Source organism: Borostomias antarcticus (genome assembly GCF_949987555.1).
Source record: "Borostomias antarcticus genome assembly, chromosome: 9".
Lineage (NCBI taxonomy): Eukaryota > Metazoa > Chordata > Actinopteri > Stomiiformes > Stomiidae > Borostomias > Borostomias antarcticus.
The window spans coordinates 12,700,235-12,719,523 of NC_140242.1; the positions used below are offsets into that span (position 1 = coordinate 12,700,235).

The 19,289-nt window shown below is 46.7% G+C and overlaps 1 protein-coding gene across 1 annotated transcript in view; it reads left to right on the forward strand.

The window, feature by feature from the left end:
- The window catches only part of ntng1a (netrin g1a), a gene marked incomplete at both ends in the record, with an annotated part of 115,607 nt that overhangs the window by 37,431 nt on the left and 58,887 nt on the right, over positions 1–19,289 (forward strand). The window contains one exon of the mRNA XM_084442846.1: positions 10,666–11,309. Within this exon, the coding sequence (XP_084298972.1) occupies positions 10,666–11,309 (644 nt within the window). The remainder of the gene's footprint in view (positions 1–10,665; positions 11,310–19,289) is intronic.

A 19,289-nucleotide genomic window follows, 5' to 3' on the forward strand; every position in this document is an offset into this window, starting at 1 on the left:
CGTTTGACATCTAGCGCCGCGCTTGAGGCGACCATTTACACGTGAGACGGCGTGAGTATATGACGGCGCCTGTATTCTCTGTGAAGGCCCGTGTCACACGAAAGAGCGCCTCCTAGACCGCACATGGCGAGATGGCCGACCGCATAGTGAATCCATGACGCACGATGATTATCTCATTCGTATTTTATCAGATAATTGAAAGCCCGGCTTCGGGATCAATATTGATCTTCCAAGAGAATTTCTGTGGTTACATTTCATGTAATTCCAGAAATGCACAGAAGTACATTTCACACACGTGCAATATACTGTATTATGCTAAAATGCGTTATATCCCAAATGTTCTTCCTCCTCCTGGGGTGTGATCCCTTCAGCCCAGCTCAGCTGAGGCCCCGGGGTTGGATCCCGGTCTAACTAGGAGACCCATATGTTGGGCCCTCCCAGAGAAGGAACCTCTGCCACCCACCGTTCAGAGGGTTAGCTTGTCACCTCTGTCAAGGTGACAGTGATTCAGGCTGTCTGGTGGGACAGTGGCAGTATTATACCAGTACACTGCTTACAGGAGGGGCGGAGGTGGTAGAGGGGTAGGAGAGAGAGTGTGAGAAGGAAAGACAGCAAGAGAGAGAGGGGGTGAGGGAGTGAAGGAGAGAGAGATGGACAGGAGAGAGAGAGAAAGAGAAAGAGAGTCAAGGAGGGAGGGAGGGAGAGAGGGAGGGAGAGAGAGAAAGGGAGGGTGGGAGGGAGGGAGAGAGGGAGGGAGAGAGATAGAGAGAGAAACTGAGGGAGGGAGTGTGGTCCTTTCACTCAATGTCAAACCACCAGGGCTTTCTATGGGTAAAGAGCTTGGGAACTGGCCTTGTAGCTAAGCTAGACCATCTCTACTGCTCTCCACAGTGCGCCTACACAGAGGCGCTCTACACACACTGGCTGCATGGCTCAATACCGCCTCAACAAGGACTGGGGGCCGGCGCTGTGGTGAACTGACCCAGCTGCTCCTGAAACTTGATGAGCATGTTGTTTGACTGTCACCTCGATAATGGGTAATTGATAATGGATAATTGATAATGGGTAATTGATAATGGGTAGTTGATAATGGGTAATTGATAATGGGTTATTGATAATGGATAATTGATAATGGGTAATTGATAATGGGTAGTTGATAATGGGTAGTTGATAATGGGTAATTGATAATGGGTAATTGGCTGTAATTTTTAAAAAGCAATGTTGTTTGTGAAGATTCACTGAAGACCGCTGCTTCACTCTGATAGTGGTTTGGGCATTCCATGTGAGGGTAGACTCATTTGGCCTTTAGGTGCAATATGCTTAATTGTTTTTGTCAAGTCAAAATGTAAGAATATAAGAGTAACATTGACCCTGTCGACTGACTACCAACACCCAGACAAAACAAGGAAGAGAAAAACCTGAAAAAGAGAGATTTTCAAAAAATTTCGTTCAGTGTTTTCGTTGTGTGTCTGTGTTTTTCTCTGGCAGGTTTCAGGCATGTTAAAAAGGAGGGGTCGGAACCTAACTCTAAGTCCCTGTAATGCTTAAAGTACTCAGAGCAGGGAGAGTGCGGTCTGAACCGGTGATCCTGTTATGGTGAACCGAGCGCTGCTAGGCGTGACGTATCGTATCTCACTCGGCGGGGACTGTGTGACGGTCTCAAGCTGTCTTTTCTCACGCTATACCTGGAACCGGCAAAAAAAAAAAGTGAGGCGATCGAACACGCTTGAGAATTAGCTATGCGAGCGAGGGCGGCGTGCGTGATTACGTTATGCGTGATCACTGTGAACAGTTCTGGGCGCGATGCATAATTCATCGCCATGTTCCGTTGTATGTATAAAACATCCGCTGTGTCCGGGCGTTCAACACAGATATGTACACGAGGCCAGCTAAGGTTTCAATGCGTCGACGTGGAGCTGGAGTGCCGGCCCTCCTCCGCCATGATTCACCCCCCACCTGCGGAGAGGAGAGGGCTGCACCCGCCCGTCTCTGATCCATATCACAAATGCACCCTGTGGGCCCCTCAGCGACGCTGGAAAGATAATAGAATATAAAAGTGTTTTTATACGGCCGTCGACGCACGGGGGGGGGGGGGGGGGTGGGGTGGGGGGGGTGGGGGGGTTGTGTTAGGCCTCATGAATCTCCTAAATCGCAGCTACGGAGTGTGATGAATGCAAGGCAGGGGGCGTTTTACACAGCGTCTCGCCTCATAACCCCTCGGCTAACCTGCGCTGCGCTGACGGCTGTCCCTGCAACAACCAGTCCCCGTCCCACCCCCTCAATCTTTCACTGCAGCCATGACACAATGTGTGTCATCAGCTCACCTTCCAGAACATTCTTCCCTTCGTCAAACAGCTTACGTAAGACGTCAGCTGTCTTGTCCGCTGCCGCTGGTGTGTCTCGGTGCGGTGGAGACCGGCAAAACCGATACGCCGGCTTCATTACCCGCTGGGATGTACCGAGCCTTCAGCGCGCGCAGCCGGAGCAGTCTAGATTGCTTCTGATGCACTGCACTTAATGGCATACTATCAATGTCATGCCGTCATTATCAAACCACAACAGTGGGGGCCATTCATAGCCATCTTAGACTGTAAACAATAACCTGGATTGTGTGTGTGTGTGGGGGGGTGGGTGGGGGGTGGTAGGGGTTCTTAGGCATCTCTTGCTCATACTGACCATGCCCCCCCCCCTTGGCGACCTCTGGCTGACCCTGAGCTGTTGGGGAATGTAATTGTAATCCTTGACAGGATTTAGCCAGGTGTCCATTACTTCCACTGTAATCTGCACGGCGGAGGCCAATATTCGCACCGTGCCGGGGCTAAGCTGGGCCGTCTGTGTCACCCATCCCCGGGAGCGTGAGGCTCCCACAAGGGTGTTAGCGTAGCCAGCAGGAAGACGAGAAGGAGAGAGGGATGGAGAGAGAGAGAGGGATTGAGAAAGTAGAGAGCGCTGCTTCAATCAAACCCCTGGGCCAGAGAGAAATCTATCCTCTGGCACACAAGGTCTCATTAATTCAGGAGGAAATGGGATTAACCCCCACCTGGCTACGGAGAGAGAGAGGTAGAGACAGACTCAGGGAGAGAGAGAGAGAGAGAGAGAGATGGAGAGAGATGGAGAGACAGACTCAGGGAGAGAGAGAGATGGAGAGACAGACTCAGGGAGAGAGAGAGAGAGAGAGATGGAGAGACAGACTCAGGGGGGGAGAGAGAGGCAGAGAGATGGAATGGAGAGACAGCTTCAAGGAGAGAGAGATGGAGAGACAGATTCAGGGAGAGAGAGAGAGTTGGAGAGACAGACTCAGGGGGGGAGAGAGAGAGGGAGAGAGATGGAGAGACAGATTCAAGGAGAGAGAGAGAGAAAGAAAGAGATGGAGGGAGATGGAGAAACAGATTCAGGGAGAGAGAGAGAGAGATGGAGAGATGGAAAGACAGATTCAGGGAGAGGGAGAGAGACGGAGAGACAGAGAGGTCAGAAGCATGAGGGAGAGAGCGAGAGAGGCGGTGTGAGCGAGAGAGAGACAAAGGTCTCGGGGTCATGCGGGCGAGGGGGAGGGGGGTGGTTGGGGGGGTGCACGTGCAGAAGGGGGCAGGGGGGCTTGGCCAGATGTTCTAATAAGCGGTCATGTGGGAGGGAGGGGCTTTCTTACACCACCATGATGAGGGAGACGTGTCATTAGGATCTGCATGATCATCTAGGTTTGCAGTTGTTTGTACAGCAAAATATTCAGACCATTGACACCAGACCGATGATGTGGACACTGACCTTTTGTTTGAAGATCCTCAGCAAATATATCACAAAGCAACAACTGAATGTGACACTGTTAACTCTTGAGGAATTAAACCACCCTCCAATCTGGCATCATGGTTGTGACAGCATAGAACAAGTAGGAGAGAGAGAGAGAGAGAGAGAGAGAGAGAGAGACAGACAGACAGAGAGGGAGAGAGATACAGAGAGGGAAAGAGAGGAAGAGAGACAAAGAGAGAGAGAGGGGAAGGGGGGGAGGAGAAGAGGGAGGAGACTCAATCTGTGATCTGGGTTACAAGTCTGAAACATCTGTCACACAAAGGGATTTGTTTGATTGGTCGGGCCCCATTTGTCAAGCCATGCTGTCAGTGGCTAGAGAATTTATATCCCCCCAAGTCACATCCTCCATCCCTGATCACGTAACGCGGAGTCCCAGCCTGTCAGACAGCAGGGCCATATCTTATTCACTTTAAAACGACCCTCAGCCCGGCTGCAGAGGTATTCAGTCAGTCAGTCAATCAGTCAGTCAGTCAGTCAGTCAGTCAGTCAGTCAGTCAGTCAGTCAGTCAGTCAGTCTATCAGACAATTAATAGAGCCTTCTTCAGTAACACAATGGATTTTTCTCATTTACAATAGTCTCTAAATGATTGTTTTCTCATTCACAATCTTTACCAATCTATTTAAGGTTCCCCTAATTCCCCTCGGGGCTCAGTAAAGTACTACCTTCCTACCTACGTAGGTTTATTTACTGTATCTAATTGCTGTTGTTAATACGAGGTAAATGCTTGTTTGTGTGTGACGTGAAATACTGCAGCAAAAATCCGGACAGTGGGTACGGAATGATGTTCAGTAAGGTGTCAGTGGAATGTTTTGGTCACGTAAGGGAAATACTGTGGAGACCAACAGTGATAACGTGAGTGTTCTAGACACAGCAAGTAGGATCAGGGAAATGGTACTATCTGTTATGTGTCTCATTGGAAAGCCTTGGGTGGTCAACCGTGACGAAAACACTTCCCACTGACCCGAGCGCGCAAATAACATTTGTAAGAGAGCAGAATGAAATTGTTTAGAAGCTGGGATTGCTGGGATTCATTTTGTAACATTGGTGTTTTGTGTGTGTGTGTTTGTGTGTGTTTGTGTGTGTGTGTGTCTGTGTGTGTGTGTGTGTGTATGTGTGCGTGCATTTGTTCGTGTGTGTGTGTGTATGTGCATGCGTTCATGCGTGTGTGCGTGTGCGTGTGCGTGTGTGTGTTTGTTTTTACACCCCCTCTGTCAGGGTATGAAATTAGCCTGAACATTTTAATAGGGACAAAAACAATATGATTATAGAAAACACACACACACACACACACACACAGACACACACACACACACATCACTTAATCACCGACACCAGGGATAGGATTAACCTAGTGTATTTAGGAAGGGGGTTGTGGGGGTCGACGACATCATTAACACCAATTCAGTGTGACCTATCCATCCTGGTGACTCCAGTCATCTGTGTAATCTATGGCCACTGTCCCTGTTCCCTGTCGGGGGCGCTTATCAGATTAGGATTAATAGAAACATCTTCGGTAATTGCGTATCTGCTGCGCGGTGCTGGCACTGTCAATTATTTTAATGTGCGCCAAACCATTAATCCGCTAATAGAGTCCTCAGCGCCATAAAATAAAACAGAAGTCGGCCATTGATTTTCATTGGCTGTGCTGGGCTCTTTAGCCCTGCGCTCTCTGCTGCCATTCCCACAGAACAGCCGGGGTATTGATCTTCATACGGTTGTATTTTGTTGTTAAGTGAGTACCGGAGGAGAAGGTAATGAAAGGTTTTTAACCTGCGTGTCGCTCTAGCGTCGCTCTAGCTCTCTGTGGCAGGTCAAGGTCGCCAGGTGCTTGCCGGAACATTTTAGCCCGCTGGTCACAGAAATCGATACGGAGACATCTCTGTCCTGACTAGAGATTTGCGCTGTGGAAGGAGGGCCCTGCGCATGCATGAGTCCGGGCTGTGTGTGTGTGTGTGTGTGTGTGTGTGCGTGTGTGTGATGCATAGTCGTCTATGTGCTCTTTGGCGATAACACATTGCATAAACAGATCACTGAGGTAGCTGTCCTAACAGCGCATACTTCTGACCTACCGTACCGCAGACAGTTACAAAGCCCCCCCCCCCCCCACGCGTCGGCGCGGATCGAGCCAAGGCATGTTTAATTGTGGTCTGTCCAAAAATCCCCCAAGCGGAGGGATAGCCCACAGCAAACGAGCTATTCCATATATGTCTGTGAGCACATCGCGCCAGATGGTAGTTAATGGCACCCCTACACTCCCCCCCCAGACGCTCCCCGCCGCCGAACCTCAAGTGGAAATTTCCTCTGCCAGCGCGTACCCTTCCCTCCCCCCGCCACCATTGTCCAGAGCTCAGAGAGGACTGTGGGGGATAGGACAGACAGGATATTAATGGGAGTCGCCGCCATTAGAAGGCTAAATGGCTGGCAGAGATCTCTGTTTCATTGTCACCTTGCCTGGGAGGACGAGGGAGAACGATAAAGACCTTATTAGCAGGATGGAACCGTTTTTTTTCTCTCTTTTCCGTCTTAAGTCACTCCATCTCTGTCTTCTCTTCTTGTCTTCTGTCAGGCGTTCGCTCTCTTCCCCTGTCAGCTCGACCACAGCGCCTAGTCCTAGTCAGAGACTGACATATCCTACCTAATCAGAGACTGACATCTCCTACCTAGTCAGAGACTTATATCTCCTACCTAGTCAGAGACTGACATCTCCGACCTAATCAGACTGACATACCCTACCTAATCAGAGACTGACATCTCCTACTGTACCTAATCAGAGAGTGACATCTCCTACTGTACCTAATCAGAGAGTGACATATCCTACCTAATCAGAGACTGACAGATCCTACCTAATCAGAGACTGACAGATCCTACCTAGTCAGAGACTTATATCTCCTACATAGTCAGAGACTTATATCTCCTACCTAGTCAGAGACTGACATCTCCGACCTAATCAGACTGACATCTCCTACCTAATCAGAGACTGACAGATCCTACCTAATCAGAGACTGACATCTCCTACTGTACCTAATCAGAGAGTGACATCTCCTACCTAATCAGAGACTGACAGATCCTACCTAATCAGAGACTGACAGATCCTATCTAATCAGAGACTGACAGATCCTACCTAATCAGAGACTGACAGATCCTACCTAATCAGAGACTGACAGATCCTATCTAATCAGAGACTGACAGATCCTACCTAATCAGAGACTGACAGATCCTACCTAATCAGAGACTGACAGATCCTACCTAATCAGAGACTGACAGATCCTATCTAATCAGAGACTGACAGATCCTACCTAATCAGAGACTGACAGATCCTACCTAATCAGAGACTGACAGATCCTATCTAATCAGAGACTGACAGATCCTACCTAATCAGAGACTGACAGATCCTACCTAGTCAGAGACTTATATCTCCTACATAGTCAGAGACTTATATCTCCTACCTAGTCAGAGACTGACATCTCCGACCTAATCAGACTGACATCTCCTACCTAATCAGAGACTGACAGATCCTACCTAATCAGAGACTGACAGATCCTATCTAATCAGAGACTGACAGATCCTACCTAATAAGAGACTGACAGATCCTATCTAATCAGAGACTGACAGATCCTACCTAATCAGAGACTGACAGATCCTATCTAATCAGAGAGTGACATCTCCTACCTAATCAGAGACTGACAGATACTACCTATTCAGAGACTGACAGATCCTACCTAATCAGAGACTGACATATCCTACTGTACCTAATCAGAGAGTGACATCTCCTACTTAATCAGAGACTGACAGATCTTACCTAATCAGAGACTGACAGATCCTATCTAATCAGAGAGTGACATCTCCTACCTAATCAGACTGACATCTCCTACCTAATGACATCTCCTACCTAATCAAGTGGTAGATTATCTTGTCATGATAAATTGGAGGCTGTATCACTTAAAAGGACCTTTCTAGAAGTACCCCTCCTCCTCCCCCCCTTAGCTAGTGAGCAGTCTCTCTGCAGACAGCTACACCAAGCCCTGGGGAGTGTAGAACACTGCAGTGTAATGATTTGTGGCAAAGCAGACAAATGTTTCGAGGACGACCTTTTTCTGGAGCAAAAAGGGGGGGGGTTTGATGAATTTGAGGAAGAGAGCGATTGAAAGCTTCCCAGCTGTACCGTGGTCGTGCAGGTCAACTGTCTGGACGTGAACAGAGAGGGAGGGAGGTTGGAAAGAGAACGGACGTCCGTTTGATGCTCTTTTACCTCTGCTCTCTGCTGTTTCTGAACCCCTTGGCGTAGCGCTTCAGGTTCGGTTGGTGTATCTTTTTTTTTATTTCATTCGAGTGGGCGCCCCTTGTCATGAAATTCAGATTGCGCCAGCTTTTATTCAAACAGATGACTGGGAAAAGGCAGTGGAAATTCACCTCCTTGTTAGAGCGACCTTCACTTTATATCTGCAGCTAATAGCCGTGACAGGCGAGGTATTCCTCACCATTACAGAGTTCACCCTCCAGACGTTCTTGCTGTACCGATGTTGTCAATAATGGTGAGGAGATATCGCTTAAATCCAAGGGATGGGTGTGTCATAAGTCATTACCATGACTGATTTAATGATGTGGAGTAATGCACTCTTAGAAAAGATGTGTTATTGTAACACAACCCAGTGTTTGGTTAAGGACAATATAATACATGTTTTTAATACTGCTGTTTTAGGATTGCCGACTTAGGTTTTACAGTGTGGCTGTTGGAGATGGATATTGAGGGCAGAGTGAGGTTTTGGAGGTGGATGGAGGGTGAGGTTTTGGAGGTGGATGGAGAGTGAGGTGTTGGAGGTGGATGGAGAGTGAGGTGTTGGAGGTGGATGGAGAGTGAGGTGTTGGAGGTGGATGGAGGGTGAGGTGTTGGAGGTGGATGGAGAGTGAGGTGTTGGAGGTGGATGGAGAGTGAGGTGTTGGAGGTGGATGGAGAGTGAGGTGTTGGAGGTGGATGGAGGGTGAGGTGTTGGAGGTGGATGGAGAAGAGGGGGTTCTCTGAAATGGCTCCATAAAAAAATAAATGTGTCTTTGGGTGTTTTAGAATACCCACACCAACAGCACACACATGCACACACCCCATCTGGATTCACACAATGCTATTAGCAGCTACACTAGAGCCAAATGCCTAACAAGCCCATCACATATAACGTGTGAGTAAGTGCAGCATGCCATGTCATACTTTAAAGGCTTCCACGTTTACAGGATACTTTTGAGAGTCCTCAGACCAAAGTATATTTCACTTAAATACTCAAAGAGTTTAACTTCAGACTCAAGCCCCTTTTCTTGACTAAGTACAGTTTTCTTCTTACTGCAATGTTGTACTATCTGTAGTCAGGCTGCCCAGACGGAAAGGAATATATATATATATATTGCCATAATGCATTTCGAATACATTTTGAATGCCTGGGATCCAGAGGAGGCTCGTCCATTGAGGTATGGGAGGACAGTCCTCCTCAGTTTTTGGAGAGAAGAGAGGGATTAAAATATAAATATATGCATTTATTTATTTATAATTAATATTTAATATTATCTCAGTTTTGTTCATACATCAGGTTTTCCCTATGGATAAAAACCCATTATTGAAATTCTAAAGCTCCAACAGTGACATCTATAACATGCAGCTGGAGGACCCATAGATATCTATGGAAGGGAGGCTAGCCTCCCTTAGGGCGGGTTCTTTTCTCTTAAATCAATTTAATGAAAAATTTTTCATGCTAATTTGTGATTGGCGAAAACGTTGAAAAATTACCGCAAGGGAGGACAGTCCTCCGGCCCTGTCTGAACAGGATTGAGATATTGACATTTTGTTAGTCCAATCACATTCCAGATTCCAGATTTACCACAGTGAAGGCCGATTGAGTCGGCGTTGATGTCTGTGTTTCTCTTCCCTGTGCCATTGGAGACTTTTTGTGTGTTCGTAGCTCCATAATATAATACATCCGAAAGTATTATGGGACATATTATACATCAAACTGTTCGTCTGTTCGTCTTGATTCTAGCCATCTAAATATATAAGCTGACATAAATAAGTTTTGAGCTAGAGCCGTCTGAACACGACAGTTCCACTGGCTGGCTATAGCCGGTAACGTTAGCTACTGGGGCTACGAGGTGCATGTCAGGCTACGGCATAGGCAGGCACGCAGATTGGCTAGAGGCGCAAACTGTTTTGTAATATGTTATCATGAATATGATAAATAAATGCTGCATGTAGTTAAATAAAGTGTTATTCAGTTTTTCATATGCTAAAATTGACTGTAAATCCACATTTTAAAGCTGATATTTCAAATAATAACTGACTGAGGGAAAGTGCCCCCCGGCGCCCATGGGCGGTTCGCCTCTCTTCCTCCTGTCCTCCTCAGTTTTTTGAGTCACCAGCCGCCACTGCTGGGATCTTAAGAATACATTTTGAAGAAACATTGAACCCATTCAGAAATGTATTTCTGTCTCTAAAATGGCCAATTTTTACATATTTGAAATGTGTTTTGAAATCTCTTTTGAAATATATATTTAAAATGTATACATGTATCAAATATATTTTCTTTCCGACTTCAGTGCTACAGTAGTGCTGGTCCTCTTTCAGTAGTCTGGACTTTTTCTTGCACTTTGCCTTTAGCACTAGATTATGCTCTTAGTCGCTTGTTTAGAAAGCACTTGTGAGGTCTGGTCAGTAGAACCGTAGTACACCAACTACCTATGTTACATACAATATTGTAAGTTGCTTTGGATAAAAGCATCTGCTAAATGACTGTAATGTAATGTAAAACATTTTATTTATATTTATTGACCACTAATACATTCTGCTCTATCTCCTTGTCTCTGTCCATCTTTCCTGTTTTTAGGAGAACCCTTACATGTGTAACAACGAATGTGACGCTTCGACAGAGGAGCTGGCCCACCCCCCAAAGCTCATGTTCGACTTTGAAGGTCGGAACCCCACCACGTTCTGGCAGTCCTCCTCGTGGAAGAAGTACCCCAAGCCACTGCTGGTCAACATCACCCTGTCCTGGAACAAGACCATCGAGCTGACGGACGACATCGTGTTGACCTTTGAATCCGGCCGCCCGGAGCAGATGGTGCTGGAGAAGTCCCTGGACTACGGCCGCACCTGGCAACCCTACCAGTTCTACGCCACCGACTGCCTGGACGCCTTCATCATGGAGCCTAAGACCGTCCAGGATCTTACCCAGAACACACTGCTGGACATCATCTGCACCGAGGACTACTCCCGAGGCTACGTGTGGAAGTACGACAAGACGGTGCGCTTCGAGATCAAGGACCGCTTCGCCCTGTTCGCTGGGCCACGTCTCCACAACATGGCGTCGCTGTACGGCCAGCTGGACACCACCAAGAACCTGAGGGACTTCTTCACCATCACCGACCTGAGGGTGCGCCTGCTGCGGCCGGCCACCGGCGCCACCATGGTGGACGAGGACAACCTGTCCAGATACTTCTATGCCATCTCCGACATCAAGGTCCAGGGCAGGTAGGTTCTCCATCCCCGCCTATAATCCAGAATGATACTTTGTGTGGGTTTATTATCGTTTCGCATAGTCAGACCTATTTCCACACTTCTTTTACACTGTGCCAGCGCTGGAGAAACTCATTACCATTCGGGGATAGGTGGGGGGATGTATGTCTTTAAACCAATCTCAATCATGCAAACCCCCCCCCCCCCCCCATCAAAACAGGCCCATCCATCTTTAATTATGTTCAACAGTAGTCTAGCCAGCATGCTTCCTCTAATGGATTTTAATGTGGAGACTAACTTACCCAGATGTATCAGCCAACGGTAGCTGTTAAATGCACAGTTATATTAAATGCATCAGGCCACAACACTTAGTTCTAATTATTGTTTGATGTGCGGTTTCCTCTGGAGAGACATGAAACAAACAGGACGACATTACCATGCTAGTGAAACAATGTTTCCCGGCTTCTTTAGACAGTTACCAGAGTCACTGGGGCATGGGCACAAGTCAAACTGTTTTACACTTGTGTGGTTTTCAATTTAGTGTCCCTGGGTATGGTTAACGGAAAGCAGAGAGGACGATTTAATTGCTGTTGTTTTGCTCTTCACGCTCAGAGGAACATAGAACAATGGAGCAAAGCGGTGAAGCCAAGCGACTGTTTTGGAATATTGGAATGTGCGTTGAACTTAGGAGCCCGTGTTCTTATGACTGATGGTCCTTAGCCGTTATTATGCACGTGCTACTGACACCTTAGAGTAAAGGTGGACTCTGCAAGATGACATCATGGGGTCACCCTTGTGTTTACAGACAGAAACACTGAGAGAATTCCAGTCTACAAGCCCACACACAGGGACGAGTCAATCTTTACAGTCTTGACAGATTTCAGAGTGGTGCACTTTTGAATGTTTGTTAACAGTTGATTTATAAGATGGGATTTTGTTGTGGGTTGTTTTCAATAAACGCCGGTACAGTACTGTACGTATGTTCCTTCTCAGGGTGGAGTGTTTGTATAAGGTCAGATACTCCTGGGCTTTGGAGCTCAAATAATGAATGGCTCTCTCAGAAATTGTATTTTTGACTTTTCTCATGACCGAGAAGGTCATTGAAGAAAATAACCATAGAGAATTGAGCCATGTAGCAGAGCTGGCTGGAACATCTATTCAACGTCTTCTAAATGGAAGGGACATCACGAGCCCATGGATGTTGTTCTATCATTCTAATCATGACCGAGTGGATATGTCTCTGTGGGCCCGGTGATTTGAATGATGAGCGTGCCACCAGGACCAAAGTCGTTTACCAGCCCACTGATTCTAGAGTGATGTTAGTGTGAGAAATGCTACCCACTGTTTACCAAAGGTAACACACAGTTCAGGTATAATGAGATACACTCCTCACACGCAAGGTTTCACGCCCCCCCACCCCCACCCCACACACACACACACACACACCCTCCCGGCTCTCCCTTCCCCCATGGCGAATCGCTGCTCAATCTTTCCTCGTGCGTCGTACACAAGAAGTATAAGCTCCTTAACCCCCAAGAATACAATTCCGCCAGGCCCGTCTGGAGTGAATTCGCAGCGGCAGCGAGGTCGGATCCCGCATAATTCGCTGTGCCGGACTTCCACATCCTCCAGGATAAGACGAGCTCTGGAATCTCTACCCACAGTGTGTGAAAGACAAAGGAGCGGGGCTTTGCGATGCTACTAAGTAGGTCAGAGGATGAGTGAGAGAGGGGGAGAAGAAGAAGGTCGTCTGCAACGTGTGCTCAGAAGTTGTTTTGTGGAAACAGCATCTGTCATGCGTGCCACTCTCATTTAAGGGGTGCTGCACCCCAAAACAACATTGCGCTCAAAAAGTAGCATCCCATACAAAGATCCAGGTGATGGTGATCGCCTTGAGACTCAAATAACTTTCAGAGTCTGCACTTCTGGGATCTGTCTGGCGTCGTCACACCTGGACGCTCGGTATGATTGACAGCTGTCGACTGAAAGTGAAACCAAACGAACAACACAAATAACTGATAGTGGCAATCCACGTTCGGAAGATTTTCACAGGTGTGGATGTGGAAATTCAGGGCTGTTTGTTTGAGCCTGAGTTTACGGCTGATGACATCAGGCAGAGAAGAAACAGAGCCCAGCCTACGCTGCACGCCAGTTGCCCCTCCCCCTCCTCATCTCTCTGTTTTGATCCAGTATCCTACCAGTGTTTCCTGTGGAACTGATCTCTTGGTGTGGTGGTGTGTGAAAAAAAGAGTCTGATTTCAAAACCAAAGCGGGGGATCAGAGACCGCCCTTCTTCCTCCCTTGTTCCTCTCTCCTGTCCCCTTCCTTCTCCTCTCTCCTCTCTTGCGCTCCTCTCAATAACCTACTTGACTGGTCTCATCGTTCTCCTTTCTTTTCCTCTTCAAAAATCGTCGTATGTCTATCTGGAAAAGTGTATTGATATATATGGTTATAGGATCCGCTAGTTGTCATCAGGGAATTTTAAAACCAAAGGCTTTACCAATGTGCTTGAGATGGGCAGGAGCTGTCAGCACATCTAACTGTAGCTATAACGGCACTTAGATTACTAACATAAATGTATTTTAGACAGTAGGCTAGGCATTTTGAGGAGTAGGCCTAGGTGCCAGCACCAGTGTTTGGCCCAATTCAAACACTGGTTAACACTATGGTAATATTTGAGCAGCAATAGCCTACCTATCTTTCGTTGTAACCTCATGCCGCTCACTGAAGAAAAAATCCCTTCACGCGTCTTCCGATCACCTCAGAAAGTAGCAGCATGGAGCGGCACAGAGCGCGCGGCCTATAGGCTCTTAGTCTTATTGAAAATAAATAGTCCTAATGTTGGCATGACAGTGGTTTTGAAAGCGCATTTAGGCAGAAATATTTAGAAAGTGTAAGATGTTTAATTTAAGACTTTTATATATACAGTATAGCCTAATTAGGTGGGCTAGCTTGCAGAAGCTAGCCCAACTTGTGATATTCCCACTATTTCTTTCTTTATTATTCTCCCCGCTTTTTTGGACGTTAACTAGTTCTTCATACTTTGTGCTAGAAACTTCATTCAAACTTTAAAATGTTCATGACGTTCAGCTCTTGAACGGATCCATTCAGATTTTTGATATTTTTTATAGTTTTTAAGAAATTTAACTTTTAAAACATTTTTTTGTCCTATTGAAACTGCTTGAAATGCTTTTGGAATGTTCAGAAATTTTATGTTTTTAGAGTGGTGGCAGCAGTTGCTTTGAAAATATTCACACATTTTGTAAACTGCTGGCACTCCTACAGTTTTGAAAGCTCACACACATATTATACATCAAAACATTCACACAACTGTGCTGATTCGTACAATGTAAGTATCTAAGCAGTGTGACTTATAGTTTTCGCTGTATGACAATTTGTTCGGCAACTGCGCTCCTCATTGAAACGTATGGCAACACACTCTAGCTTTTGAGCTGCTAATTTTGCATTTTTACTCTTTTTCTAACTTGTCGCTATGCCTACAGTTTTAACAGCTCATACACATATTATATATCGAAACGTTCCCATAACTGTGCTGATTCGTACAATGTAAGTCTCTAAGCCGTGTGACTTATAGTTTTCGCTGTATGACGATTTGTTCGGCAACTGCGCTCTCCATTGAAACGTATGGGCCCACACACTCTACCTTTTGAGCTGCTAATTTTGCATTTTTACCCTTTTTCTAACTCGTCGCCATGCCTACAGTTTTTAAGCTACACGGACATATCATATCCTAAAATGTTCAGCATTTTCTCAGGATTCCTACGGTGTCAATATCTAGGCTGTGACCTTTATACTTTTTGAGAGAGAGCTGTCTGAATCGGACATGCCTTTCCATTGAAGTGAATGAGAGGATGCTCACAGTGTCAGTTGGGATTTGAATTTGGGGACACGTGCAGGCTCTCTGTACAGGCACCCTTTTATGACTATTGTGGTAGCATTCATATTCATTCATTCACTTCCTTCCTTCCATCCTTCTTTCCTTCCTTCCTTCCTTCCTTCCTTCCTTCCTTCCTTCCTTCCTTCCTTCCTTCCTTCCTTCCATCCTTCCTTTCTTTCTTCCCTTCCTTCCTTCCTTCCTTCCTTCCTTCCTTCCATCCTTCCTTCCTTCCTTCCTTCCTTCCTTCCTTCCTTCCTTCCTTTCCTTCCATCCATCCTTCCATCCTTCCTTCCATCCATCTTTCCTTCCTTCTTTCCTTCCTTCCATCCTTCCTTCCATCCATCCATCCTTCCTTCCTTCCTTTCCTTCCTTCCTTCATTCCATCCTTCCTTCCTTCCTTCCTTCCTTTCCTTCCTTCCTTCCTTCCTTCCATCCTTCCTTCCATCCTTCCTTCCATCCTTCCTTCCTTCCTTCTTTTTCTTTCTTTCTTTCATCCATCCATCCATCCATCCATCCATCCTTCTTTCTATCTCTTTCTTTCTTTCTTTCTTTCTTTCTTTCTTTCTTTCTTTCTTTCTTTCTTTCTTTCTATCTTTCTTTCTTTCATCCATCCATCCATCCATCCTTCTTTCTTTCTTTCTTTCTTTCTTTCTTTCTTTCTTTCTTTCTTTCTTTCTTTCTTTCTTTCTTTCTTTCTTTCTTTCTTTCTTTCTTTCTTTCATCCATCCATCCATCCATCCATCCATCCATCCATCCATCTTTCTTTCTTTCTTTCTTTCTTTCTTTCATCCATCCATCCATCTTTCTTACTTTGTATCTTTCTTTCATCCATCCATCCTTCCTTCCCTCCTTCCTTCCTTGCATCCTTCCTTCCATCCTTCCTTCCATCCTTGCTTCCTTCAATCCTTGCTTCCTTCCATCCTTCCTTCCATCCTTCCATCCATCCTTCCTTCCTTCCTTCCTTCCTTCCATCCTTCCTTCCTTCCATCCTTCCATCCTTCCTTCCTTCCTTCCATCCTTCTTTCTTTCTTTCTTTCTTTCTCTTCGTGGTGGCGTGGTGGTCTCGCCACCACGCCACAGTCCCCACAACTCAGCCCCTGATTGAGCTAGAGACACACAGTCTTCACCAGTGGGTGCAAGGAGACTGCCCGGAGGTCTTCATGGTGGAGTCAGGTAGGTGGCCCGGAGAGGGGTACACTGTCCCCGACTGGCTCTGACCTGAGGGGGTGGAGTCTCATCACCACGCCACTATCCACGCCACGGGCCCCACAACTCAACTCTTGAGTGGGCTAGAGACACAGTCTTCATTGGTGGATGCATTGAAATTGCCCAGAGGTCACTGTACTGTCCGCGACTAGCTGTGACCCAAGGGGGCGGGGCCTAACCAGCACGCCACTATCCACGCCACGGGCCCCACAACTCAGCCCCTGAGTGGGCTAGAGACAAACGGTCTGCACCGGTTGAGTCAGATAGGTGGCCCGGAGAGGGCTACACTGTCCCTGACTGGCTCTGACCTGAGGGGGGGGAGCCTCAGCCCCACGCCACTATCCACGCCACGGCCCCACAACTCAGCCCAAGTGGGCTAGAGACACATGGTCTTCACCGGTGTGGGCGGATAGGTGGCCCGGAGAGGGGTACACTGTCCTCGACCAGCTCTGACCTGAGGGGGCGGAGTCTCACCACCACGCCACGGGCCCCACAACTCAGCCCCTGATTGGGCTAGAGACACATGGTCTTCACCGGTGCGGGCGGGTATGTGGCCCGGAGAGGGGTACACTGTCCTCGACCAGCTCTGACCTGAGGGGGCGGAGTCTCACCACCATGCCACTGTCCACACCACATACCCCACAACTCAGCCCCTGATTGGGCTAGAGACGCACGGTCTTCGCCGGTGGGTGCATGGAGATTGCCTGGTCCGTAGTAGTTCTAGCAGTAGCTGTTACATACAACTGCAGCAGCTAGCCCACCTCACATTTTCTCCAGGAAATGTACTTTCTAGTTATTATTATTCTCCCCGCTTTTTTGAACCTCTACTAGTTCTTCATACTTTGTGCTAGAAACCTCATTCAAACTTTAAAATGTTCATGACGTTCAGCTCTTGAACGGATCCATTCAGATTTTTGATATTTTTTATAGTTTTTAAGAAATTTAACTTTTAAAACATTTTTTTGTCCTATTGAAACTGCTTGAAATGCTTTTGGAATGTTCAGAAACTTTATGTTTTTAGAGTGGTGGCAGCAGTTGCTTTGAAAATATTCACACATTTTGTAAACTGCTGGCACTCCTACAGTTTTGAAAGCTCACACACATATTATACATCAAAACATTCACACAACTGTGCTGATTCGTACAATGTAAGTATCTAAGCAGTGTGACTTATAGTTTTCGCTGTATGACGATTTGTTCGGCAACTGCGCTCCTCATTGAAACGTATGGCAACGCACTCTAGCTTTTGAGCTGCTAATTTTGCATTTTTACTCTTTTTCTAACTTGTCGCTATGCCTACAGTTTTAACAGCTCATACACATATTATATATCGAAACGTTCCCATAACTGTGCTGATTCGTACAATGTAAGTATCTAAGCCGTGTGACTTATAGTTTTCGCTGTATGACGATTTGTTCGGCAACTGCGCTCTCCATTGAAACGTATGGGCCCACACACTCTACCTTTTGAGCTGCTAATTTTGCATTTTTACCCTTTTTCTAACTCGTCGCCATGCCTACAGTTTTTAAGCTACACGGACATATCATATCCTAAAATGTTCAGCATTTTCTCAGGATTCCTACGGTGTCAATATCTAGGCTGTGACCTTTATACTTTTTGAGAGAGAGCTGTCTGAAGCCAACATGCCTTTCCATTGAAGTGAATGAGAGGATGCTCACAGTGTCAGTTGGGATTTGAATTTGGGGACACGTGCATGCTCTCTGTACAGGCACCCTTTATGACTATTGTGGTAGCATTCATATTCATTCATTCACTTCCTTCCTTCCATCCTTCCTTCCTTCCCTCCATCCATCCTTTCTTCCCTTCCTTCCTTCCTTCCTTCCTTCCTTCCTTCCTTCCTTCCTTCCTTCCTTCCTTCCTTCCTTCCTTCCTTCCTTTCCATCCATCCTTCCATCCTTCCTTCTTTCCTTCCTTCCATCCTTCCTTCCTTCCATCCATCCTTCCTTCCTTCCTTCCTTTCTTTCCTTCCTTCCTTCCTTCCTTCCTTCCATCCTTCCTTCCTTCCATCCTTCCTTCCTTCCATCCTTCCTTCTTTTTCTTTCATCCATCCATCCATCCATCCTTCTTTCTATCTTTCTTTCTTTCTTTCTTTCATCCATCCATCCATCCATCCATCCTTCTTTCTTTCTTTCTTTCTTTCTTTCTTTCTTTCTTTCTTTCTTTCTTTCTTTCTTTCTTTCTTTCTTTCTTTCTTTCTTTCTTTCTTTCATCCATCCTTCTTTCTTTCTTTCATCCATCCATCCATCCATCTTTCTTTCTTTCATCCATCCATCCATCCATCCATCTTTCTTACTTTGTATCTTTCTTTCATCCATCCTTCCTTCCTTCCTTGCATGCTTCCTTCCATCCTTGCTTCCTTCCATCCTTCCTTCCATCCTTCCATCCATCCTTCCTTCCTTCCATCCTTCCTTCCTTCCTTCCTTCCTTCCTTCCTTCCATCCTTTCTTCCTTACTTCCATCCTTCCTTGTTTCTTTCTTTCTTTCTTTCTTTCTTTCTTTCTTTCTCTTCGTGGTGGCGTGGTGGTCTCGCCACCACGCCACAGTCCCCACAACTCAGCCCCTGATTGAGCTAGAGACACACAGTCTTCACCAGTGGGTGCAAGGAGACTGCCCGGAGGTCTTCATGGTGGAGTCAGGTAGGTGGCCCGGAGAGGGGTACACTGTCCCCGACTGGCTCTGACCTGAGGGGGTGGAGTCTCATCACCACGCCACTATCCACGCCACGGGCCCCACAACTCAACTCTTGAGTGGGCTAGAGACACAGTCTTCATTGGTGGATGCATTGAAATTGCCCAGAGGTCACTGTACTGTCCGCGACTAGCTGTGACCCAAGGGGGCGGGGCCTAACCAGCACGCCACTATCCACGCCA